This window comes from Solanum dulcamara, chromosome 8 (genome assembly GCF_947179165.1).
Source record: "Solanum dulcamara chromosome 8, daSolDulc1.2, whole genome shotgun sequence".
NCBI classification, from domain to species: domain Eukaryota; kingdom Viridiplantae; phylum Streptophyta; class Magnoliopsida; order Solanales; family Solanaceae; genus Solanum; species Solanum dulcamara.
Window position 1 is genome coordinate 78,556,808 of NC_077244.1, and position 26,731 is coordinate 78,583,538.

The 26,731-nt window shown below is 35.5% G+C and overlaps 3 protein-coding genes across 3 annotated transcripts; 1 reads left to right on the forward strand and 2 right to left on the reverse strand.

Annotated features, from left to right (window-relative positions):
• The first annotated feature begins 2,942 nt into the window (after window positions 1-2,942).
• LOC129901342 (structural maintenance of chromosomes protein 1) lies at window positions 2,943-18,996 on the forward strand. Its single transcript, XM_055976491.1, has 18 exons — window positions 2,943-3,606; window positions 4,858-5,094; window positions 5,980-6,213; window positions 6,834-7,072; window positions 9,388-9,654; window positions 9,805-10,075; window positions 12,590-12,714; window positions 12,848-12,957; window positions 13,053-13,160; window positions 13,231-13,370; window positions 14,859-14,948; window positions 15,024-15,232; window positions 15,688-15,857; window positions 16,649-16,758; window positions 16,957-17,336; window positions 17,861-18,112; window positions 18,374-18,601; window positions 18,696-18,996. The coding sequence occupies exons 1-18, from the start codon at window positions 3,169-3,171 to the stop codon at window positions 18,739-18,741; spliced, it is 3,654 nt and encodes a 1,217-aa protein (XP_055832466.1). The 5' UTR covers window positions 2,943-3,168; the 3' UTR covers window positions 18,742-18,996.
• Window positions 18,997-19,129: 133 nt separating this feature from the next.
• LOC129901344 (uncharacterized) lies at window positions 19,130-20,178 on the reverse strand. Its single transcript, XM_055976492.1, has 2 exons — window positions 19,859-20,178; window positions 19,130-19,620 (listed from the first exon to the last, which is right to left on the reverse strand). The coding sequence occupies exons 1-2, from the start codon at window positions 20,005-20,007 to the stop codon at window positions 19,296-19,298; spliced, it is 474 nt and encodes a 157-aa protein (XP_055832467.1). The 5' UTR covers window positions 20,008-20,178; the 3' UTR covers window positions 19,130-19,295.
• Window positions 20,179-20,794: 616 nt separating this feature from the next.
• Window positions 20,795-26,422, reverse strand: LOC129899214 (pre-mRNA-splicing factor SLU7-like). The gene is made up of 10 exons (XM_055974089.1): window positions 26,269-26,422; window positions 25,365-25,528; window positions 25,157-25,269; window positions 24,330-24,743; window positions 23,968-24,103; window positions 23,580-23,879; window positions 22,464-22,680; window positions 21,623-21,726; window positions 21,266-21,334; window positions 20,795-21,183 (listed from the first exon to the last, which is right to left on the reverse strand). Exons 1-10 carry the CDS (start codon window positions 26,282-26,284, stop codon window positions 21,106-21,108), a joined length of 1,611 nt encoding a protein of 536 aa, XP_055830064.1. The 5' UTR covers window positions 26,285-26,422; the 3' UTR covers window positions 20,795-21,105.
• Between the last annotated feature and the right edge of the window lie 309 nt (window positions 26,423-26,731).

Here is a 26,731-nt window from a genome sequence, read left to right on the forward strand (position 1 = left end):
GAAAAGTTAGGATTTCTAAATTTTTTTTCTAAGTGCTTAAAGCCATTTTGTTTGACCATGGAAATTACTTTTATATCCCTTATATTTTAACTAAATTTCCAAGCTACCATTTTTATTCTTTTAACCCTAAAATTCAAACACTTATTTTCAACATAAGCATTTTTATCCAAACACTCAACTGCTTATTTATAAAAATAACTTTGAGCACTTCAAAGTTCTAAAAGCACTTCATACATAAAAATTATTTTTTTTTAAGCCCATCCAAACGGGCTCTATATTACTCCCTCTGTTTCATGTTAATAGAATTTTTGAGGTTTTCTTCATTATTCAAAATCTTTTTCATATTTATTTTTTTAGTAATTGAAGTTTTATATTTTTTAAGAGATAAATTGTATTATTTATAAAGTTATATTTGTGATTTAATAAAAAAAGTGATAGAAAGTATTATTTAAATTATGTTTTTGAATATTTTTTTTAATAAATGTGTATTATTTTATAAATTTAATTAATTTGAAATAGAGAATATAAAATATAGAATTGGCTAATTAATTATCGTATCTGAATTCACGCCGAACGAGGCATCCACTGTTACGACTTTACGTAGGTACGTCCCATCAACTAATTTGCTCTTATATTTCTCTCCTTCCTTTCATCCTCACTTGTTTTTTGCCTCCTATAGCTAAAAGCCAAATCCACAGAGATTATTTGATAAGCACCAACAAATATCTATATAGCTATTATTTTATTACACCAGAAGTTTTAAATTTTTATAAGTAAAAGATTCACACAAAAGACACAATAGCTTTAGATATAGAAGTCATTTGGATTGGCCTATAGACTGCTTATAAGATGTTTTTCAATTTTTTTGAGTGTTTGACTAGCTAACTTAAAGTTATTTTGTGCTTAAAATAAGTCTCAATAAATAGTTAAATTTATTTGAATGAACTTAAAAGTCAATCCAAACAGACCCATAGTCGTTTAGAAAGTTTTGTTTAGACATGGGGGGAGGACCCTTTTTCCTAGGAAGGTAAAATTTTTTAAAATAAGAAAAATGACTTTTCTAATGAAAGTAGGGAAAATAAATTTAATATTGACATTTCAAAATAAAGTCAAGAAAAGATTTTTTTCTATTTTCAGACAGTGATTGGGATGACGAATTTGAGGGCGATGAACTCCTTGAACCCACCAAGAAATGAGCGAAAGAACTAAAAAAATAAAAATAAAATTTGAGACTAAATTTTTTTGGTCTAATTTTTTTTTTGTAGTATTATGTTCTTGCTTCCCTCTTTTTTTTTGTATTCTTCTTGTATGTTTTTGAATGTTGATGAATGTATATTTATTTTCCTTTTTTGTGTGATATTCTTGTTCTTCCTTTCTTTGAAGAAAAATGAAGGTATTTAAAAAAAAAGTGAGATCGGTGGAAGTAATGGTGAATTTTTGAATAATGATGAGTTTTGTGGAGAAAAAAGGGAAAAGGAAAAAGAAAAATGATGGGGTAGGACTTAGGAGAATGATGATATTTGAGAATTTTAAAAAAACAGGGGGGTTAGGTGAAATTAGGGGTGGAAAGGGAAAAAAAGAAAGAGGTTGGGTTAATATTGTATAAGTATAATATATATGTATTGTAGTGAGTTGATGTTGGGCCCAAATTATTATAAGAATTGAGCTTTAGATGTATAGGTGTTAGAATGTTGTTGTTATTGGGTTTGAAGAGAGTGGATGACAATATTGGGTTGAGATGACTTTGGGACTAAATTTTGGCTAAAAATGACTTGAAATTTGGTTAAGGGTAGTGAAAAATGGTTGAAAAATTGATAACTTAGACAATTAAGCTTAACAAAATAGCCAAATCGATTTAATTGTGAATTCAGCTAAAAATTAGATAAGAAGAATCGACAATAATTAATTAACGAGCTTCTTAATTCTAACGGAATGAATTAATTGACTTAATTATAAACTAATCAATCCAAAAATACAAGCTACTAATTTACGAAATAATAAAATTATTTTTTATATCATTTTTTGAATATTTATAGATAATTATATAGAACTCTATATATATATATATATATATATATATATATATATATATAATTAAAAAATATAAGAATGATAAAAATTTCTTTAAAAATACACTTGAAAATATTTTGGTATTTTATAAAAATAATTACTTCAGATTGTTTAAAATTGAAGAAGCTCAATAACTAATATACGTTTGTGAAAGGTCAAAATTGCGTGTCAACAGTTATTAGACAGTTCTCTGATTATCTATCCACCATTTATACCTAGTGATGGGATAAATTATCCAATATACATGGTGGAATAACTTATTTCGTGATAATTAATCCCGATACAACTTTAAAAACTCAATTTTTAAAGTTTGAACTCTAAAATTTATGCCAAAAGAATATTTTGAATTAATATCAATACTCAAGTGAGAAGGTTTATTGGAAACAACTTCAGTACCTCACAAGATAGGAATCGAATAAAATTTGCGTATACTTACTCTCGGCAAATTCAACTTTGTAGAACCCATTGGATTATCAAAAGAAGAAAATCATAAAAACAAAATGACACATCAAATTACAACTCTCAAAATAATTAACTTTTTTAGCATTGGCTCCCCAAGTAAATTAATTTTTAACTTAAATTCCTAATAATTAGGCTTTTAATTTGTTTTGCAGTATATAGTGGTAACTAGTAAGAAGGCAAATGAAATGATTCTTTTGACCATTTGGTATTATAATTTGAATAGAAGTAAATGATTATAACATAATCTCTTGTATTTTTTTTTTTACTAATTATATGTAGAAAAAAAAGGCCATACATATAATAATTAAAAGAACATGTGTGATGGATCATAAAATAATTAAAATTGTAGATTACCATTTTAATAAATAGCGTTTGATATTTTTGAGGGAAAACGAAAAGAGCCGTTTCTGTAATTAGATTTTCCCTCTCATTCGTCTTTCATACGTTTCCAATATGAAACCCGAATCCGATTTCGACGCTCCATGAGTAAAGACACATTTCCCCAGAATAATACCCGCCAAAAAAAATTCCTCTCTCACTTCAAACCCTAATTCACTCTCCAACAACTCAATTCAAGTCAGATTCACCATTTCATCACAAAATTCTCACTGAAGATCTAGGGTTTTCACTCACACAATGCCGTCGCAGCCGTCGCCGGGAAAAATTCACCGGCTGGAACTCGAGAATTTCAAGTCCTACAAAGGATTTCAAACAATTGGCCCATTTTACGACTTTACAGCGATTATAGGTCCAAATGGAGCTGGAAAATCTAACCTAATGGATGCTATCAGCTTCGTCCTTGGAGTTCGTACGGGTCAACTTCGTGGTGCACAGTTGAAGGACCTAATTTATGCTTTTGATGACCGTGAAAAAGAGCAGAGAGGTCGAAGAGCTTTCGTGAGGTTAGTTTATCAGCTTGTTGATGGTACGGAAATTCAGTTTACGCGTGCTATTACTAGTGCTGGTGCTAGCGAGTATCGGATTGATGGGAAAGCAGTTAATTGGGATGAGTATAATGCCAAATTGAAGTCCCTTGATATTCTGGTTAAAGCGCGGAATTTTCTCGTCTTTCAGGTACCGTGTTGGTTAATTGCTTACTTCATTGCATTGACATTATAGTATATAACAACTACTATTTCTCAAAATGAAAGAGAGAAAGTATACAACAACAACGCCTCAATCCTAAAGCAAGTTGGAGTCATTGAAAGTATAGTATAGGTCACTTAAAAGACAACTAACTCTGTATAGCAAGTGTAAAAGTGGAACCTGAAGAAGACAGGTAACTTGCTACAACTAATTTAACTACACGATCTTACACTAATAGTGTTTACACGAACATCATATAATATAATCCTATTACATTGACAGTGTATTTTGGTTTGCAGCAGAATTAATCAGCTTTAAACAGCTAGAGCATCTCTGCACCTCATATATATTTTTTTGGTAACTAACTTTGTTGTACTAATCACCAAATGAGTCATTACAAATCCATAGCAAAGCTCACACAGCTTGCTATCTTAGGCAGTAATAATAACAGGAATTACAACTCCAAAGCATATCTCAAGCTCACTCAGAATTACAAGGATTGAAGTCTAGTTCTAATTCCAGACGAGGCTCGCACAGATGATGCATATGTCTCCTTTGTTACAGCTTTCCAGGGTCTTCTCTTCTTCTCAAATATCCTTGTGTTTCTTTCAATCCAGATGGAATGAACACTTCATAGCCTATACCAGTCTGAATATCTTAGCGTGTTGTGGTTTTCCTTTTGCATTTGGAATGGACCGTTGCAATCCTCTGCACCTCAGAACATGTGTTCACATTGGTTAGGATAAGCAGACACGATTAAATGAATGATGGTGTAATATATGGCGTAAAAGAATCTTGAACTATCTTTATGGATTGAAAAAAAGTGAAATATCTTTCATCCATTGTAATTTTAGTTCAAAATACATTCCTATCTAATTATAATAAAGCACAAAAGTGTCACTAGAGAAGTATTAAGAATGGCTTGTATTAGCAGAAAGAAGAGGCAAGTTGTTATTGTTGCCATTAAATGAAGGTATCTTGCTAATCTGAGTTGCTCTATAGGTCACTGCCACAGTTGATTGTCATCACATGAGTGTCTTGCTGATTGTATTCCTTTGACATTCTGCAACTGTGGCTCACTTATAAGCCTGCAAAGGAATATAAGTAGAAAAAGGAAAGTTCAGAGTATGACATTTAACTACCTATGTTTTTATTCTAGAGTTAGTAAACTGAAATAGCAGTTACTTCCTTGTGAATGTATTAATGGATGTCTCTCTTGTCTATGGAGAATTGATGCAGGGTGACGTTGAGTCTATTGCATCTAAAAATCCGAAAGAACTCTCTGCACTCCTTGAGCAAATATCTGGATCTGAAGAGTTTAAGAGACGCTATGATGAATTGGAAGAAGAAAAAGCAAGAGCTGAAGAAAAGAAGGCACTTGCTTACCAGAAAAAGAAAACTGTAACTTTGGAGCGAAAACAGAAAAAGGAACAGAAAGAAGAAGCTGAGAAGCATCTTCGCTTACAAGATCAACTGGTATGAGTTTAGTACATCTGTTTTTTAGTGCAGCGTCTTGTTTATGATCTAAATGCAAGATTCACCCGCTTTTTATATTTTAAAGCATTATTCATGTTTATAGTCATGTGCTGAAGTGTTGTTTTTGTCTATATCCTTGAATTTCTATTTTTCAGCCGTCTGCTTGAATATTCTGCTTCTCATTCTGTCTTAAATAAGCATTAAAACTCTTTTTTTTCCAATAATTGTCTTTTTTTTTTTGGGAGATCGGTAACTTAATTGTCTTTTAGATTTATAAAGTTATCATTTCATATGTGCTGCTTCAGTCACAGCGTTTTTATCCCACACTAGCTTGCCTTAAATTTATACAAAGTGTGATACATCTTTGATTTCCTCTTGTCTAAAACACTTGCCTCTGTGTGTATTCATATATTTATATATAAATGCAAGGGTATATTTTTCAATTCATAATAAGTTGAGTTTTTCCTCCTCCTATTTAGCTATTATCAGTAGTAGGGCCATGAAGCATTTGATATAGAGTTTTGCAGTGATTGGTATACTTAATACTCCGCTTTTGACCTTCTCCAATAGTAGCAATTTCAGTAGAATAAATTAGTTGCTTGGTAGAGGCAGCGTACACAGAAATGTCATTTATTCCCTGTTATTGATAAAGATTATCTATTCTGAATTTTATGGTGACCGATATGTATATGGTAACACCCTCTGATTTTTGTTCTTTTTTCGTGGCATATATTAGATGATGTTTTTATTTGTTAGTTGTTATTAATGGAAGGAGATTTTTTTTTGTAACAAACTGTTGTTCGCTTGGTTTAATTTGTTTCTATTATTCCTTTATGGCTATTCGTCTGGTGAGTCCCCATCATTTGTCATCTGTATTCATTGCAGAAATCTTTGAAGCAAGAATATTTTCTTTGGCAATTATTCAACATAGAAAAGGATATTGCAAAGACAAACGAGGAACTTGATGCCGAAGAAGCAAGAGTCAAAGAAATTGTGGAGAAACTTGGGGAATATGAAAGTGAATCTAGCAGAAAGAAGAAAGAATTGAGCGGATACATGAGAGAGATTGCATTGCGCGAGAGGAAGATTGCAGATAGAAAAAACAAACTTGACAAGAATGTAATTCGATTCTCAAATTCATTAGTCTTTCACATTTGCTTTATGAGTGATGTTAATGCTATTTTCTATCTGCCTATGAAATGAAGCTATGACTCACTTGTGCATGATGCTTGGAGTAACTTTATTTCTTCTGAACCACATTTAGTGCTATTCCATTCTGAGATAAAACCTTCAGCAATTGTTATAAAGGTTTAGATAACTGAAAAGGTGACAGGACAAAACCGAATTGCCTGTTTCAAAATGAGCTGTTGCAGGATAGCAGTTTTTGCCTGGTATGCCATATTGTTGGTTCCCTGAATTGTGCATGATATTCCTTACTGTTGTCTTGTAGAGATTTCTCTGGCTGAATGTTTGGAAGCTTAATGAGTTTTACTTCTTGGGCAAATGCTATTGATTGCTTTCCTATAATTACTTGTTTATGCTGATAGTTACAATGTTCTATCAAAGGCGTGCGAATGTATTTGGATTTCTATTATAAAGCTTGATGATGTGCCTCATTAAATAGATATACTCTTGTGTCCTTGTTGCTCTGTCATCACTAGAGTTGTGAACTGCACTTTTTTTTATTCACTAGACCGTTTATAATGTGCTCACTCAAGAATTCTTTTATCTTTTCATAGCAACCTGATCTTGTAAAGTTAAAGGAAGAAGTATCTCGGATTACTTCAAAAATCAAAAGTACAAGCAAAGAGCTTGATAAGAAGAGAGAAGAAAAAAGAAGGCATGCAGATGAGGTGAAGAAGCTTCAAAGTGACTTGAAGGACATTACTAAGCAGCTGGATGAGTTGCGTCAAAGAAGTCGAGATGCAGGCGGGAAACTTCAATTGGCTGACAGTCAATTGGAGACATATCACCAAATGTGAGTTCTTTTATGGTTGAGAAACTCTTCTACATGAAGGAATCTGAGTACTTGTGTAAATTCTTTAACATTTACTGCTGCTTTATTTGTAAATAAATGTCTTTGGATGATAATTGACGATCTAGGAAGGAATCATTAATTTTTTCGGTGGTTAATCTGGTCGTAGACTCTTAGGTTTTGTATGTACTGTGCTGTGTTTATAGTCAGGGTTGGTGGGGGTTCAAAGTGCTTAGACCATAAGGATTGCGAGTATTGAAAAAAGTTCTGAATCTGAGGGATCACTTCACTCTATATTAATATGTTGGAATCCCCTTTTATTATTACAAATAATATAATTTTTGATAAAGGGCAGATTCTCCTATTTTCGTGTCAAATCCAGTGTTTTGGACGACGAATGACAACACAAGGTGACAAGGGTCTCCCTCGCCACAAGGCGAGGCGAGGGGCGAGGCGCTCACCTTTTTGATGTGCGGCGTCAATTAATAGCAAAAAATTTAAATATTTAATTGCATACATAAATAATCAAAATGTCAATAGCAATAACATATTAGCAAATATTTCAATTCAAAAATTGAAAATAGACAGTACATACTAAAAGTCTAGAACTTGAATGAATAAAAAATAGACCAAAAGTCGAAACAGTGAGAAAAAAAGCAGAGGTAGAAGTAACTCTGTAGTCTGAAGAAGAAGGAAAAAGAAACAAAGGAAGAAGAAATCTGAAGAAGAAAAAAAGAAAGAATTAGAAGAATAGAAGAAATAGGTATTGGTTAGACTTTGGAGTTGCTAGAAAAGTCTGGCTAGTCGCCGGAGAAGTCTAGTCGAGTCGACTGGTTGGAGTCGCAGTCTAAGAATGCAACTGTTCAAATTTGGAAAGAAAACCCTAAAATTACCTTCTAACTTTTAAAATTCTAAATTGATCGCCTCTTTTTAAGAAAATACGAATGGCGGCGCTTTTCTCGCCTCTCGCCTTTGTCGCCATGGCGTCACCTTTTGAAGATCGCCTTGCCACAAAGCTAATAGGCGATGAAGGGTCGCCTTTTCTCGCCTTTCGCCATTGGCGATGAGGGGATCGCCTTTCACAACACTGGTTAAATCTGCATCGAAAAAAATAAATTTGTCCCCTCCTATATAAAAAAACCAATTTTTCCCCTGTAAAATCTCGTCTAATACTAAACATCATACTTCTTAAAAAAAATAATCTCTTCTTATACTAATATCTAATGACTAACTAATTTAACAATCTAAAATTTAGTAACAAGTAATAAATTAAGGTTCTATTTTAACACGACAAAGGGGACATTGCATTTTTCTGAAGTCAATACATTTAAACTTTTGTGCACCTAAGGTTGTGAGCTAATGGTCAATTAAGTTGGAGGAGAACCATAATGTTTCAGCCTTTAAGGTTCAAATCCCAGCCTAAGCAAGACTTGGTGGGCAAAGTTACCTGATATTTGTGCGGGGAGGGGGTAGAAGGTACCCAGGAATAGTCGAGGTATATGCAAGCTGACCCGGATAACCATCGTCATTATTTTTTTTGCTAACTTTTGCTATTTTTCCGTTGGTTATGTGTTTTGTTTCTCTGACCTCGAAATAATATCATGGTCAAGTTTTGTGTAACAAAACATTGTGTGTTACTCAGCCCATGAATTGGGTGTAGTATCTTATTTACTTACTTCCTTTTCTTCCTTTTTATTTATTTGAAGCAAGAACTTCTAAGTCCAGCTTGAAGTTGCAAATGTACCACATTTTTGTTATCATGGTACAGACCCTCTTTTGTTTGGATTTGATATAAGCTCCTATGATGCTCTCTACCATGTTCTTCTAAACCTTAATCTTAATACCACATGGAATTTTAGATTATTTTTTTTGTGACGGTGGTGACTGGGCCAGCTTTAACGGCCTTGACTAATTCACTGGGTACTTGCTACCTTCCACTAGCATGGGTACCGGGTCACACTTCCTTCCAAGGCTTAGTCAGATGGAAAAAATCACCTAGGGTTTTAATGTGTGCTCTATTTCTTCCCTGTCCGCATGCCCCTATTGGGGAGGTGGAAAAAGCTGCTTCCTTGTGCTGCAGAAGCTCATGATTTTTATTACCTATCACAATTTCGTTAGATGGACTGTCATGGGCTCAACAATTGCTTTTACATTGTCATCTTCTCTCTCAGGCTGCCTAGACAGAGGCGAAAGGTGAAAGCATGGAAATGTTTGCTTTGACACATGATCTGCTTTTTCCATATTCTTTTTGAAATAAATGTTCTAGAGATCAAGTGCTAGGTTTCATTTGATGTAGCTTCGTGGATTTGGTTTTACAGTAAAGAAGAGGCTGGCATGAAAACTGCGAAACTAAGAGATGAGAAAGAGGTCTTGGATAGGCAGCAGCGTGCTGATATTGATGCTCAGAAGAATCTGGAAGAAAATCTTCAGCAGCTTGAAAATCGGAAGCATGAGCTTGAGTCTCAGGAGAAACAGATGCAAACAAGGTTGAAGAAAATTCTTGATGCAGTTAAGAAGCATGATGAAGAACTTAAACGGGTGAAAGAAGAACAGCGTGAAATGAAAAATAAACTTCGACGCTCCAGGTTGGTCAGATTGAGCTATGATACATGCTGCTGGATACCAGGACTTGTTTCCTTATTTAATAGGCTCTGGTCATATGGAAGTGCAAGTAACTGCATTTGCATTTACTTGTTGTTTATGTAAATAACTTGAAATATCTGTTCTTTCGACAGAGAAAAACATGACAATCTGCGGAAACGACTTGATGAAGTAGAGGACCAACTACGTGAATTGAAGGCTGAGAGACATGAAAATGAGAGAGATGCCAAATTGTCTCAAGCAGTTGAAACTCTGAAGCGTCTGTTTCCTGGTGTTCATGGTCGAATGACAGATCTGTGCAGGCCAACACAGAAGAAGTATAACCTTGCTGTAACAGTTGCAATGGGCAGATATATGGATGCAGTTGTAGTTGAGGATGAACAAACAGGAAAAGAATGCATCAAGGTGCGAAAGCAACTATGTCATAGTAATGATACTTCTAATATCAAGTAGTTAAGCGGTGCTAATCTGGTTCCTCTTGCCACAGTTGATTCGGATTACCTGATTATATTTATCAACTTCTATCTTGGTTTGATTACTTGTGATATTGCAACTTGGTGATGCTGACCTAGAAAGAAAGTTCTTTTAAAAGTGCCTTCTGTGTTCAGGGACCGTTCCTTCCTTATTCACTTCATTGTTTTCCTTCTTTTTATCTATTAATTGAAGCATTTTAACTTAATGTAAATATATTGATGCATTTTATATAGATGCCGCCCGTGCTTGCTTTAGAGGTTCATTTTGGAGTGGGATAGATCTTATCATTTTGTCTTTGTTGCTAGGAAATCAGTAAAATAACTCTGTGCTAGTAACTTGGTTTAGCAATTTTAAAGTAGCTTCTTAAAGCAGATTAACGGGAGCCTTGGTGCAACGGTAAATAGTTGCCCTTGTGTGACCAGGAGGTCACGGGTTCAAGCCGTGAAAGTAGCCTCCGGTAGAAATGCAAGGCTGTGTACATAAGACCCAATGTGGTGCGGCCCTTCCCCGACCTCCGCATGGTGGAAAGCGGGGAGCTTAGTGCACTGTAATTGGCCTTTTTTCTTAAAGCAGATTATTGGGCCATGTCCAGAGAAACTTGTGAACTTCTACAGATCCATCCACTCAGAATTGTAGTGTGGATAGCTTTGTTAAGTGGAGCTTGTGTGTTATAATCAAGTGGCACTTCATATAGCATCTACTCTGGTGATTCATGGGAGAACTAAGCATATAGAAATCTTCACTTTGTTAGATCCAATTGACAGATTCAGTAGAAAGTGGTCTTAGCATTTACTGCAAACTAGATTGAGGTTTCTAAGGTTGTGCTAGTCTATTACTCCCTCCTTTTCAATTTTTTTCGTCTTATTTCCTTTTTAGTCCATTTAAAAAAGAATGCCTCTTTCCTTTTTTGGCAACTCTTGAAGTCTAACTTTCCACATGGCATCCTTAAGACCACAAAATTAAAGGGCATTTGGGTACATTTTACATATCTTAAGTTTAAGGCACAAAATTCAAAAGTCTTCTTTACTTTCTTAGACTCCCTGTCAAGTCAAAAGCAGACAAACAAATTGAAATGAAGGGAGTATTTCTTTGTCTAATGTAGATTTTAGGGAGACTTCATAAGGTGCAAAAGCTGAATTTGAAATTCCTTTTGTGTGAGGTCAAAAGCTGTCATGATTGGAAGACTTTAGTAAGCTTTTGAGCTTGGAAAGGTGAGATTTACTAGATTTTCGTGGCTCCACCTAGTCCATTGGCCAATTTGAGGCCAAACTTTTCCCAGAGTTGTGGCCCATAGGAAGGTGAAAGATGAAGTATTTGTGTGGTGAAGGGAGAGTGCTTATGTGTGATTTTAATTTTTTTGGTCCACTTTCTTAGTGATGCCTTCTCGTCATGTGGCATTAGTTCATCTCATCAGACTTTGGAGTGCTTTTGTAGTTTTGACTGCTAATTTGATGGGACATCTATGGTTCATCAAATAAATTTGCATGATCTGATGGGACACATATGAAGAAATAATAATCATATGGCCTGTTAGTTGTCTAACTTCATAAAAAGCAAGGTGCACAAGTTATATGTGCCTGTTGAATGTGCTGTGATGACATGGCTGAATAATTGGTTTAGAATTTTGAGTTGTTCTCTGAAGGTAGGTAATTATGTTAGATGCTTGCCAGATGATGGGTTGTCATGTATTTGGTCAAGGACACAAAAGCAAGTTACTGGTTAATAGGAATGCCACTGTGTTTCTACTTTCTAGTGCTTCTCTTTCGAGGTCTTTAATGTTATACTCCTTTAAAATACCTACCTTTCTCCTTCATAGAGGACTGCAATTAACATGCCACCTCTCTGGAAAAAAAAGCAAGTGCTGTTAGTGGTGTGATTCTTCACATCTTTGCTTTGTAGCTACAAGATGCTATCTCTGCTTAAGTTTGTGATCATAATATACACTTCCTAAAATGCTATGTAACTTTTACCCTACATATCAATTTAGGGTATGTCACTTAATGCTATCAATTTCTGCAATCTTACATCCAAAAAAATGACAATGAGGTGGATTCTTAAGCTGTATATCCCTCTGCTACTCCTAATATTAAATGCTGGTGACAGTGGTCCTGTTTTCAGATTTATGTTATTTATACTACTATCCCATTAGTATCACATCTGTCAATTTCCTTGGGGCAGATTATGCTTCTATAAGTGAACTGTACCTCTATCTGTTTTAATCAGTGTAGTATAAGAAAGAACAAAGGTCATTTCTTGTGTTGTTATATGGGATAGCTTTTGGGATGTGATACTCCCTTAAAATGCTTCTGGCTACAATTGGACTAGGGAGCATTTTTCTGACCCTGGGACATGCCCATAAATTGAGATGCTCTTTTTTGATGTGTTTATTGCCTCTATATTTTTCCATTGTGTTAATTGTACCTCTACGTGCTTTGTTATGTGTAGTATTTAAAAGAGCAAAGACTTCCTCCTCAGACATTCATACCTCTTCAGTCAGTCCGTATAAAGCCAGTAGTTGAGCGGTTGCGCACGTTGGGTGGGACTGCAAAGCTGGTTTTTGATGTCATACAGTATCCTGTGCTGTTACGTTAATTATTATACATCATATGTTTGATTATCCATATTCCTCAACTATACACCTGTCTATGATGATGGGAAAATCTTATCAGAAGCTCTGAGGTTTTATGCTTAACAGTAACACAGATTTGATCAAGCATTGGAGAAGGCTATTTTATTTGCTGTTCAGAATACCATTGTTTGCGATGACTTAAAAGAAGCTAAGTATCTTAGCTGGGAGGGAGAGAGACTTAAAGGTAAGATGGTGCTTTTCACTGATGAACAACAAAAAGTACTTTCTTTCTTACTATACAAGTTAATCTTGGTTTAACAACACCCATATTGCCTGTAGTTGTGACTGTTGATGGGATTTTGTTAACAAAATCTGGTACAATGACTGGTGGTACTAGCGGTGGTATGGAAGCACGCTCTCACAAATGGGATGATAAGAAAATTGAAGGTCAGTTGAGTTCGTTATCCATGTGTCTGGTTGGTTGCATAGTCCTGATTCCTTTTTCTCCGGTTTGTAGGGCTTAAGAAAAAAAAAGAAGGTCTTGAGTCAGAGTTGGAGGAGCTTGGATCAATAAGGGAGATGCAGCTTAAGGAGTCTGAAGCATCTGGTAGAATCAGCGGACTTGAGAAAAAGATTCACTATGCTGAGATTGAAAAGGTTTTTGACTATCTTTTCTTTAACTTTTGTGAGTAGCCACCGTTTTGCATCCCTCCTATTAGTCCTTTGAGATTCTTACATTGTCATCAATTTTCGGTTTGAGATGCCCTTGTAGCTTCTTATATAGCAACTTTCTTCCTGATAAAGTTTGATGTAGTGAGGTGGAATATGTTTACTGTATCTCTAAACTTTGTAGTTTGCTGTGGTTTTTGTGTGTTTTCTTGGGTCCAACTCCAGCTTTATTGCCTTTGTTCCAATTTCTAGAACTCACTATTTTGAGATGTCTCAAATACTTGACATCAGTGGTGGAACCAGAATTTTTAATAAGGGGGTTCAAAATCTAAAAAGGTAGACACACGAACTAGTCGAAGGGGTTCGACATCTACTATTTATACGTAAAAAAATATTTTAACCATGTATAAATAGTATAATTTTTCGCCGAAGGGGATTCGGATGAACCCCCTGGATACATGCTGGGTCCGCCCCTGCTTGACATGGTTTGCTGATAAGAAAGTACTCCACACATTTTGCTGTTAAAGAGTTCTTGACGCATTATACAAATAATATGGTTTATATAATTCACTTCTGTCAAGATTTAAATTTATTTAACAGTCTTAACTCAATGATTTCAATTACTCCAATATTTTCTGCTGCTTTTGCTGTTAGCACACACGTCAAATAGATCATGAAATTCTGTCTAATCAATTCATGTTAACATTAAACAGAATGAAGCAAGCTATTAGTGAGGACCACCAACAATAGAGCTTGTTTTGTTTCTTTGTGGAAAAGTAATTATTTTATATAAAAAAATGGAAAAACAATTGCTTAATGATCAATTTCTATGATCACAAACCTTAGTATTTTGCTCTTCAGGCCACCCTGAGCATCATATCCTCATGTTAATTGGTTCTTTCAGTCTCTGTCTAGTTGTTCATCAAGTTGATGGCACTTAAGAATTGAAAGGGTGTAAAAGTTATACTTTTATACTCTTAACTGATTAGTTGCTGCAAATTGTGGTAAACGTTCATTCTTCTAACTTATTTGTTGACACACAGTTTCCTAATAATGAAACCCTGTCTATACTCTTTACTTCTTCTTTGATAGATTATAATAAAAAAGATGACATACTCACATATATTCTTAGAATGTTCAAATTCTTTGAAAATAACTTTATTTACACTTTGGATCTACTTCTATTTAACTCAAAAAGTTTTAAATTTTATGTCAATACCCTTAGCTAATCAAAGTAGGAGAGTTGAAAGGGCAGAGAGGGAGTGTTTCTTGAAGTTTTCTGTAACGAAGTAACACTTCTGCATTCTGAGAGATGGTGAAGTTCATGGCTCAACACTCGTGGTGTCTTTTGCCCCGACTTTTCACTTCTTTCATAGCATATTAATTACGTACCCCTGTTAATATACTGTTGCTCATTGGCCTTTTGTTTGTCTATGTTCTGCATCTTGAATGCTGTTAGCTTGAGTTGTCTTGCAGAAAAGTATTGCAGACAAACTTCAAAATTTGGAACGCGAAAAGGGGAGTATTGAAAATGAAATCGGACATATCCAGCCTGAACTTGAGCAGGTGTTTATACTTCTTATCTTAGTTTCCTTGGTTTTCATTTTGTAACATAGCTCTTCTCACTAGGAGTTTCTGCAGTTGAACAGAAAAATTGATGCAAGGGCAATAGAGATCTTATCACGAGAGAAAAGGATCAATGATATCGTTGACAGAATCTACAAAAAGTTTAGTGAATCTGTTGGGGTGAGGAATATTCGGGAGTATGAAGAAAATCAGCTCAAAGCTGTTCAGGAAATGTCTGAAGAAAGGCTCAACTTACATAATCAACAATCGAAGCTTAAGTCACAGTATGTTTGCTCTCTGATTAATGTTATCGTTGTTCCTTATAATCATTAGAATAAATTCAAAGATAAATAGACACCGACCTAATCACCTGACATTTGGATACTGTTTCTCATATTCATACTTCTCTGCCCTTAAACCAGACAAGCCTCCAGATTTTCTTTTAAAAAATTGAATTTGCTTTTCCTTGGGTATTTTACTGCCCGCATCAGTTGTTTGAGCTATAAAGCTAATAATAATAGTGAAAGCTCGTTATGGTTTTTAAAATCTATGTTGCTCGGAATCTTCAAAAATGGCAATGGGTGCGTGTCGGATTCTCCAAAATTAGTGTATTTTTTAAGATTCCGACACGGGTGCGGCATCTAAAGTGAAGAGTCCGCTTAACTTTGTTTAAAATTGCATTGTTAATTTTTGGCCTAGTTGTGGCACATGCCACTTTCTTAATTCCAACATGTTTCAGGTTGGAATACGAGCAGAAGCGGGACATGGATTCACGAATTGTAAAATTGGAATCAACCCTTAATAACTTAAAAGAGAAATTAAAGGAGGTTGAGACCAAGGAGGTGGATCTGAAGTCATCCATGGAGAAAGCTACAACGGAGATAGATGATTACAAGGAAGAAGTATTAGGTATGCTTTAGGTTTCAATTTTTTTAGAGCCTTTTCACTAGCTTTTCAGTCTTGTTGGACTAGATAGTTCTGTATGCTTTTACTTTCATGAGTAGAAGTATTACAAAAGATGCCTTCTCCAAACTCTGTAAAAGCTTCATCAGATAAAATGCATTTTTTGATAGGGTGAAACTCTACCAAGTTCTTCTTTTATGATAATTCAGATTACAGCAACAACTGCCAATTTCTAACTAGTCTAAAACAGAGAGAAAAATATCATTGCATGATACTTCAAATAATTCTTTTTCCAGTTCATATTTTTGAAACATGCGAAATTGAATTGGAGCTATTGTTTTGGTGTCATGCTTTCTTTTTGGTGTAAATTGGAATTAGTTGAAGATGCTGAAACCCTGTTACAGTTCAAGAAAATCTGTATAAATAGACGGGGTAAACTTTTCTTTTGCAATTTTGGATGTATTACATCACTTTCTTAGTGCTTTTTTTACATTAATAATACACACCTATTAAAAAAAACATCTTCTGGGATTTCACGAAAATGCAAAATTTGTTGCATAAATTGGTAAACAGGGAGTATCACTTCCCGATGATGGTCATTAACTAGTTATACATTCACTTCCAATTCAATTATACTTCATCTCCTCCTTTGCATAGACTTCTTCTAGTCATGTCAGGCAACTGAATGCCCGGTATTAGTCATTCTGTGTCTTATGTTCCCACTATGCTATAGCCAATTTGTCCTTTTCTCCCAATATGTAGTCCATTATGAGAATTTTATCCTTTTTTTTCTGCAGCATGGAGGTCCAAATCTGAAGAATGTGAAAGGCAGCTGCAGGAATGGCAGAAAAAGATTTCTGCTGAAACAACTAGCATTAGCAAACATAACCGTCTAATTAAATCAAAGGTTTTCCGTTCAATGATAATTTCTTGGCGAAGTTCTTTCTTAAACTAGTCTTGGCTTCTGAGAAGCCACTCATGTTTGCCAATTGCATTCATACATGTTGAAAAAAGCCCTTTTAGGAAAAAAACAGCAGGATTAGATGAGTGCCTTCCTCTAAAAAAACACATGAATATATGAGTGCTTTTGTTCTTCGTTTTACAGGAGGCACAAATTGAACAGCTGAATTCAAGAAAGCAGGAGATATTGGAGAAATGCGAACTGGAGCAAATAGAACTGCCCACTATCTCTGATCCAATGGATACTGGAGAATCTACACCTGGTCCTATTTTTGATTTCAGTAAACTTAGTAGAACGTATCAGCAGATTACGAAACCAGCTGAAAGGGAGAAGCGTGAGGTGGATTTTACACAGAAAATTGCTTCCTTGATGTCAGAGATAGAAAGAACAGCTCCAAATCTGAAGGCCCTTGATCAATACAAAGATCTACTGAAAAAGGAGGAAGATGTTAATAAAGAATTCGAAGTGGCCAAAAATGAGGAGAAGAAAGTTACTGATGAATATAATAGAGTTAAAGGGGCCAGGTATTTTTATTCTCAATGCTGCAATTCACATTTATCTCGATATAATTTCACCATGAGATCCATATGATCGCAGTCCCATTTATTGATCTTGTATTTAATCAATCTCTAATTTCTAGCCGTACTATTGCATGAACTTAGCTATCCTTAAATCATCTTTTTCAAGGAATTACAGGAAAAGACACACGAGGCACCCCCCAAAAAGAAGGAAATAGAGAAATATATGTATTGTTGAAGCATGTTCTTTATTACACTCTTGGTGGTCATATTCTTGTTTATTTGATATGCTCATGATACAATACACTCCTGGTGGTCTATGGTGTGGTCTTTATGTGTTGCTTTGATTAGATGTAGAATGGTGGGATAGTCCTTTTATATTCTCATCCTGTAGAAAAATAGCAAATGTTGACTATCATATCTGTTATCCTTCTTTTTACAGTGTTGTATTTTGTTGATCTGAAGTCTGCATGTTCTCTACTTGTGGTATTACACTGTATGTTGTTGAAGTCTGCATGTTCTGCTTGCAGATGTGAATTGTTTATGAAAGCTTTCAATCATATATCTGGCAAAATTGACAAGATATACAAGCAACTCACAAAGAGCAATACACATCCTCTCGGTGGGACAGCATATCTTAACTTGGATAATGAAGATGAGCCATTTTTACATGGTATCAAGTATACCGCTATGCCCCCAACAAAGCGTTTTCGGGATATGGAACAGCTTTCAGGAGGAGAGAAGACGGTTGCAGCACTTGCATTGCTTTTTGCTATCCACAGGTAATCTATGTGGCTACTCACGACTCATTGTGCCACCGGGAAGTAGGGAAATACTTCTTTTAGTCTCAGAAATTACTATGTTCATTTGGCACAATTTTCATCCACTTGATATGCAAATATCAGCTAGTGTGAGCACATTGTATATGGTGTCGTTGTGTCCAATATTTATTGAAGCTGAACAGTTGATTGTACTTTTATCTTATTTCCTTCCATTTGAACCTTCTGCATGAAATGTTTCACATTTTTGTGTGTAATTTTCAGTTTTAGACCTTCTCCATTCTTCATACTGGATGAAGTTGATGCTGCATTGGATAATCTGAATGTTGCCAAAGTTGCTGGATTCATCCGATCAAAGTCGTGTGGAGGTGCTAGGCTTACTCAGGATCCTGAGGAAGGATGTGGCTTCCAAAGCATTGTTATCTCTCTCAAAGACAGCTTTTATGACAAAGCTGAAGCTTTGGTTGGTGTTTACAGGGATGCTGAGAGAGGGTAAGCTTCTTTAGCCTCTCTATCACTCACTTCCCTTCTCTTCTTCTTACTTAAGATAATAACGTCAACATGCTGTTTTTTTTTCTTCTTCCAGTTGCTCGAGTACATTGACATTTGATCTGACCAAGTACAGGGAATAGTGAAAGTCCAACCTCTTGTTCTGGAGATGAAGTTCACTGATGTTTAGATTGTATGTAACTGATCTTTGATTGTCGCTGATATAACAGTTTAAATTTAGTGTAGATTGGTATATAAGTGATCTTTAACATTATACATGTTCCCAGTCGTTTGAAGTTTCACAATGCTATTTCTACACCCCAGTAATGGCTAGTATCTAAATATTTGTCTTTTGCTTATGATTTGATCGAAATTTGAAGAACTACATGTTGTGGCTGCTTCTTTGCTTTGAAACCTTCCTAATCACTCATGAAACTCATCATTACGATTATAAGGGTGACCATAGTTTAGTCTGAGAAATCGTGAAGCATGGTGATGTTATAATAGCACCCGAACACAAGAAGAAACAAATAGGAAGATTGATTAGATTGAGCACACAATATGCCTTGATTTCAACTCCATATTCTTTTGCTACGGTATTAAATCCATAGCTTACAGCTTCATACTAAACACAAAAAGCTAACAAAAGATTAACCACACTTGTTGTAAGAATCAACAAGAAGCTAAGTAATTAAAGTTAGTTGCAGGCTTCATTAGCTTCAGATAAGCGTTGAGCCAAAAGGGAAGCAGACTTTTCAGAAACCAAAGCTTGAATGAGCATTGTCTTTATTTCCCAAGCACTGTATGGATAATTGTGTCTGGCATACGAATTCAACAATGCAGCTGTAGATTGCTTCACTAATCTAGCAAATACGTTATCCCCATCGTCGTTTCTTCCAGCAGCTTCTAGCAGTGTTAGATCGTACCTGTATCTCTCATAGGCCCTCGATCCGAATATTTTGGATACTGTGGATGTCTGTGGTACCATATTTGGCCATGACTCTCTCCTGCTGCTCCAATACCTATTCTCAAAATAGCAAAATAACAGGATTTTTAGTCATTGCTTAGTTTAGAATACCAGCAAGTTTCAGACGCTTTATGTATGACTAAAGGGCAGCAGACAGGGACTGGTCCCCTAAGCTCCACTGGTTCACCGTGACCTGGAGGCAACTTTACTAGTTGAAAGAATGAAAACATTTTTCATCCAGAAAAAAAAAATGGAGAGGCAGAGTAAGAGTAGTAGAAAGAAGGGTGTCTTACTGAGGAGTGCATCTTCCTCTATTTCTGGTGTAAACAAATCCAGGTCTAAGCCGTAGCGCACATACATTGAAATCTCCCAAGTAGAAGTAGTAAGTAAATAAGAGCACTAAAAGAGCCAAACGATTCTTCACCATAAGAAAATTAGCCATTTTCTTCTCAGCAAATTTTTAGCTTTTGCAGTTATCTCAAAACTCTCTAATGAAGTGTTGTGTATGTTTGGATCTTTAAAAACACAACCATTTTGGATGGAATAGGTTGGCCTGGAAAGTGGTGCAATTTTGAAGTTGCTTAAATGCTTCTTTTTATTGGAACTATCACTTTCACTATTTGTCACTTTCACTACTTTTACTTTATTTGCAATCTATCTTATATTATGGCTCACAGATGTCTGTGTGTAGCGAATGACAGTCCCACGTGGAGGATAGCATTCCTTGCACGTATAATTTATCCTTTTCTTTTTGGTGACCGTTGTGGGTTATGTGTAATCTATTACTCCCTCCATTCACTGACAAATAAATAATGATTAATATGAATATATTATACTTGTAAAAATTCATAACATGTGTCTCAGTGTGTCGGTTTGAATTTCATCTATTTGTACAACTCAATTTTTCAATAAAGCCACACCGTCTGATTCATTTGTACTTGTGTTTGTGGCGATGGTGGTAGCAGTGATGGCGTGGTTGTGATAATAGTCACCAGTTATCGTGATTAATAGTGGTAATAGATGATATAATTTCCCTGAATTATCACAACATAATGAAGCCCAGAAACCAGCCAGACCTACATGGAAGTTGCAAAGTATTACTGAGAAAACACCAACAATCCAACACAGGCTAATATTTCAATTTTGTGCTATAAAAGGGATGAAGACTACAAGCTTAAACATGACCCTCACAAAACCACAAAAATATAGTGCGTATGTACAACCAACAATTCAGGACAGATACAACACGTATATTGCAATAACAGAGAAGTGGGTTTGAAGCAACAATATACATAAACGAGTAGAACGAGTGTCAATCATCCAAAGAGTTCTTCACATGTAAGTCCTTTATTTACCCTGTGGATGGTGTGTTCGGGAATATTTTACAAACATTGCAACCAACTGACAAAAAGACACAACTCAGAATTAACCTTTCATTCTCTCCTAGTACACAATTCACCTACATGTAAGTGCTACCTAAACAGGTGCACTACCACCCAGAGCAGCAAAGGACTTGGAATGATTCTCCCACATTCATAACTCAGTGCAAGAAGTCCCTCATTGGATCGTCATGGAGGACCTTTTTCATTCTGTAGGCCTCCATTTCTTCCGGTGTAACCTACACAGAGAAATGTGGTAAGAGAGCCCAAAAGAAAGGTTACAGAGAAGAGAAGAAAGATAAAGCAAAGATTTAGATGTACCTCATCATTGTACTTCACGTTGTATTTCCTTTTCCTTTCATCCCTCTCTTCTCTTCTCTTTTCATCCTCCTGCTCGGACAAGAAATACAAATTTAAGATTGTGTTAAGAGCATCCAGATATACATGTGAGCTAGAGCCAACTGAGTATCCACATTACTATTAAACATGGATTCAGTCAGACTATCAACCACCAACCACTCTTTTCCACTATCATTCTTTGTAAGCATGGAACTTTTGACCCCTCCCCCCCAAAAAAGGAAAAAGAAATTACATTTTGTTTCCAAAAAGAAGGAAGAGGAAACTGAGTTAATTCATCATCATGACGTGCAAGAATAGGTTAAAGGTTAAAGGGGATACCTTTTTAAGAGCTTCAGCCAGCTTTTGCTGGTCCAGAACTAAATCATCAGGAACTTCAGTTCCCCAAGTAGCGACCCTCTTCTCCTCAACCGGTGCATGTGTATCTAGATTGATCACATATTGATGAAAAGAATATAAATATAAAAATAAAGATAGATGACTACACTGCATACACGTATACCTACAAAGTGACAGGTCAGAAAAAAAACCACCTCCAAACACACACTAAGTGACAAAACAACTGAATCCGGCCCGAACAAGTATATGAATCCTCACTGACTATATTTCCCTTTTAATTTATCTCAAACCAACATCAAACAAAATAATAAATAAAAAAGAAAATAAAAATACCAGCAGTTCTCTATCTTTCCTATTGCGTAAGAATCTCTAATAGTGCTAAAAGACTCCTAGGAAGCATAAGATCTAAAAGTAAACATATTAAGAATACTCCCAATCAGTTGGGTATCATGGGAAATACTTGGATTTGAGAAACTAGAGGCTTGAGAAGCATTTCCATTCTGCTGTATTTTTACTGGTATGACAACAAGAAGTGCTCTAAGAAGAGAATTGATGATATCATTTGGCATTACGTTGACGATGATCTAGTTCAAAATGTGCTTTTTTTTCTTTTTTGCGGAGGAAAGTAGCAGCTAACTTAAAGAAGTATTATGATGGTCTCTCTCAACTTCGGGTGACATGCAGCATAAAATCTAAAAGCAAACAATAAAGAATTGTGAAACTTCCATTATCAAGAAACTGGATTATCGGTATGATTAAAGTGCACATACTTTTTTTTTAACGAGAAGGAGTAGCATCCTGAAGTTCAATAGAGAACACTAACCTTCAGCAGACTCTTTGCGAGCAATATTCGCCTTCATAAGATCAGCAGAAGCTTCAGCTGCTTCAATTCCAGCAGCACCTGTACAATAGCTGTTCCTGATTGTCTGTTTGCAGCATTTGTAACCCCACTGGTGATCCTTCCACCATGAACCCCAAACGGTAGTGTGGTTATTGATGAAAACATCCTCTTCATATTTGCTCCTAGGGATAGACATCTCCTACAGCAAGCAACCCGCAAGTCATGCCAAGCAAACAAATGAATCTAGAAACACTTAGACATTATCCACTCTTATGTTCCAAATAAATGTTATTTCTAGTTCTATACTGTTTCTTCACTTATGGAGCAAATGTTTCTTCACATCCCACAGACTAGTCTTAACAACTTGAGAAGGTTTTGGAGACGGTATCTGAAAATTGCCGTAGTTGCCACTGCCCTGATGTTTATGTAAATGAAGATAGCTAAGTCTTGAATCTAATTAGCTGTATGAAAGGCAGATGATAGTTTCTTTGAGGTATCTGTATACATTCATCTTTTGATGAATAATCCTTTTGGAGAGTTCATTAAGTAACATTTCTTTATATATCAAGTTGTTTCCAGTTTGGATGAACTTGGTTAGGATAAGAACAGAAATATCTGTGTTTTTTAAAAAAAAAAAAAAGATGTCAAAATGCCCTCAATTGAGGTTAAACAAGGCCACATATGATTCAAGATTGGATTGCTGGATATGATGGAAGGAGAGGATGGTCTCTTCAATTATTCTGCTCTCAATATTTGAAGTAGGAAATAGTGATGAAGTTATTATGTTGCTGAAACTGAAAGGTGAAGTGAACCTAAACCCAGCAGAGATTGGACACTGATGTGGTTCCAAGAAGACCCCAAAAGCAAGAGTATATTGAAGATTCAACAGTTTCCTGAATCCTATTTCGCTTGCCAAGGTAAATTAATGGAATGAAGCAGAATGAACCCAAATGAAATGAGATACCTTTTTGCACTTGCAACAACTAATACTAAGCTTCAATCTCGGAGTAATTTAATATATACCATTATGATATGCCATTTAACCCCGCGTCCTAAAACTTGCAAAGTAATTTATGCAGTTTTTGATGAAAGAATTACCTGGCCCTTCACAATCCTACCAGCACAATCATATTCAACTTCTCTCTCACTCTGACCCAACAGTAATTCTCTCGGGAGTATTTCTTCACTGGCAGCATTACCATACTTCTCCATGATATCCTCCTTTGTTTGTGACTTCAGTTTCTCCTTGTTAACCTTGTAATTTTTGTAAAGCAGTTCTGCTTGGGATGGAGCTGCTTGCATATGAACATCATGACCCTTATCAAAAGCTTCCCAAGCATGAATATTCAGCTGTTTGAACTCCAGTGCTTGACCACTAACTCTATTTTGGTTATCACCCTATAAGAGGAAACATAAAAGGATGACCGAGTCAAAATACATGAACCATGAAAACCAGTACTATTTGGTGGATCAAATGTACACTTACAGCATAGAATTTTTCATTTGGATCCATATCTGGAAGAGGATCTTCACGCATGGACCGGGTCTTGGGATCATAGTGTGCAGAATTGACATCAAGATTAAGAAGATATTTTGCTGTATCTTCCCGGATACGTAGATTCCTGGGCAATGCAGATGCATCAGTTACTTAATAAAGTAGCACTCAGACCAATATTTGTATTATGTACTTTCTACATAGTAAAAGTCAGCCATTCACTTAACCCCATGGACTCCACCCCCCCCCCCCCCCACACACACACACAACCAAACCCCAAAAAAAGAAACGGGAGCATAAAAGTAAAGAGGAAGGAAGGGATCAGAGATGAAAATATAATAAGGAAGACAGACCTAACAGTTCCTGTGCTTCCACCTCCAGTGGTTCGTACACGCTTCTCAACTTTTGCAAAATCCATCTGCTTGCTTTCGTCAACCTTCGCTTCATCTACCTTCAAAGCATCTTCAAAATCTTCATCTTCGCTGTCACCTCTTTCTTCATCATCTTTGTTATTTTTCTCCTCCAACTTTTTTAGTTGTTGATCTTTAAGGTATTTCTTTCTTGCTTCATCCCTTGCTTCATATCGTTCAATGATATGAGCATAAGAAGCAGCATCATAACCATTCCAACGATCCCTTTTACCATCATAATCCAGCTCAAACTGTTCTATCTTCTCATCAGGAGCAATATGTTTTCCGGTCCATTTTGCTCCTAATTTGCGTGGCCTGTCCATGCATGACTTAGAATTGTGCGTCATTGCTCCACAGCTGTGCCAGACATATTATATTCAGATTATCATGTAAGAAAGAACATTGAGCAATACTATTTGTCTATTTCAAAACCAAAGTAAAAGGAAGATTTGCTAATTCTTGAATCCAAATAAGTTATTTGCCTTTTTCCAACTTCAGAGTTGGAATCAGATGAGTATATTAATTTTCTATGAACTTCCCCAAGTAAAATGAACACACCAAAAATTGAAGTTTAACAGGCACTTAGCGCCAAACAATGACTACGAGATTTGAATTTCCAGATCAAAATATTCTCTTTTGATTGAAGTCCTTTTTGACCATATTAAAATTAAAGGTAAAGAGACATAATGTATACATCTATGAAGACCAGCAAAAAGAATGTGAATCAACAGTACATCTGAAACTACCAAGAAAAACAATGGTTTACTTACTTTTCACATGCACCCTTCCGATACTTGTCAGCCTGATATATTTTTGCACCTCTGTCATACCATGATTTTGTGTAATTTGGATCAGATTTCCATTTCCTTTGATGTTTCAAACTCTATAGAACAGAACAACAAATGAATGTCAAAAGTGTGCCTAGTAATCAAGAAATGCAACACTGACCGAAACTCTAAACAAGGAGAAAACACATACTGGTCTCTCTGCATTGAGATACCAAGGAGCTGAAGACATATACTGAGGAATGTGAGGATTAATTTCTTTTCCATCCTCATCCAACTCTGCTGGTGCAAGACCAGCCTTTCGCGCCTCTTCCAATTCCAACTGTTTCCTGTGGTCCTCCCTGGACTTAAACGCCACTGCATTTTTACAAAATTATAATTACACCAGATAAATTTAATATTTTATCATGCAAGGTGCTTCCACCCATTTATGCAAAAATCCTCTAGGCAGCATGTACTTGATCCAATTAAAGCATCAAACTTTAAGCAAGGTTTGTTTCTTAAAACATCTTTTGAAGTTGTGGAAACTTTTTTTTCAAAAACATAACTTTTTCAATATAGAAGGGATATTGAGGGTGTTCTCCAATGAAAAACACTTCTTCCACTAACAAAACCCCCAAAAACTTTTTCAAAGCCCTCCAAACACATTTATATTCAAAACAAACTTTTTCTCTAAAAGATTTCTTCAAATCATTTTTTTCCTCAAAAGTTGTCCAAACAGAACCTTTAAATCAATAGCAACTGAATCCATGATAAATCTATTAGATGGCCTTCACATGAATTGCAACTGAATCGATGGTAAATCTATTATTCCATCTAAATACAAATTAATCCGAATGATAACAATATGCAGCTAGAACAACAATCCCAAACATATACATCCAGTATATCTAAAAAAAATCCTTTTTCCATATATCCATCAGCTCTATTTTGCGCCCGCATAATTCAATATACTCAATAATTACACTTTTTAAGGAAAAATTAGCAAATTATACACAAGAAAAACTTGCAGTCGAGCAAATATTAGCAAATTATATCAAAAAAACTTGCAGTCGATCAAATATTAGCCCTATTCGCAACAAAGAAAATATGCGTACCTGAAGCAGTAGCCATGATTGATTCTCTAAATGCCAGTCGCTATCAGAAATGAGTGAATCCAACACCAAACCCTAGAGAGATAACTCTCCCTATGTTCCGATTCGAACAATGTGTAATTCTTTGATTGATAATCGGGTTCAGGGTTTTATCCTTTTTAAGGGTCGGGTTTGGTTTATTTCATAAGACACCGACTTATATAGTGCAAGCCCATGACAATTGGGCCTGGTATATTTTGGGCTCTCAATTTTGTTGGATATACTTTGGGGATAATTACCTTTTTGAATTCCTTTTATGCTATTTTTAAACATATTTTTTACTGAAAAATACGCGGTATGGCAAATCTTACTATTATATTATGCATTTAGGAGATAGTTTAAAATAATTATAGCTCACAACAAACATAGATATCTATTTAAGCAGTATGGCAAATTTCGTTTGCCAGATATACAAATATATATGTAT

What these genes read in the sequence shown, in the direction of transcription:
- LOC129901342 (XM_055976491.1), top strand. Translation starts at nt 3,169, where the DNA reads ATGCCGTCGCAGCCGTCGCCGGGAAAAATTCACCGGCTGGAACTCGAG. An exon ending in CTGGTTTTTGATGTCATACA is followed by an intron (nt 12,715 to 12,847) that starts GTATCCTGTGCT and finishes ACAGTAACACAG; the next exon opens with ATTTGATCAAGCATTGGAGA. An exon ending in ACTATGCTGAGATTGAAAAG is followed by an intron (nt 13,371 to 14,858) that starts GTTTTTGACTAT and finishes GTTGTCTTGCAG; the next exon opens with AAAAGTATTGCAGACAAACT.
- LOC129901344 (XM_055976492.1), bottom strand. Translation starts at nt 20,007, where the DNA reads ATGGCTAATTTTCTTATGGTGAAGAATCGTTTGGCTCTTTTAGTGCTC. An exon ending in AGAGGAAGATGCACTCCTCA is followed by an intron (nt 19,621 to 19,858) that starts GTAAGACACCCT and finishes TTTTGAGAATAG; the next exon opens with GTATTGGAGCAGCAGGAGAG.
- LOC129899214 (XM_055974089.1), bottom strand. An exon ending in ATCTCAATGCAGAGAGACCA is followed by an intron (nt 25,270 to 25,364) that starts GTATGTGTTTTC and finishes TCTGTTCTATAG; the next exon opens with AGTTTGAAACATCAAAGGAA. An exon ending in ACGTGAAGTACAATGATGAG is followed by an intron (nt 21,184 to 21,265) that starts GTACATCTAAAT and finishes TTCTCTGTGTAG; the next exon opens with GTTACACCGGAAGAAATGGA.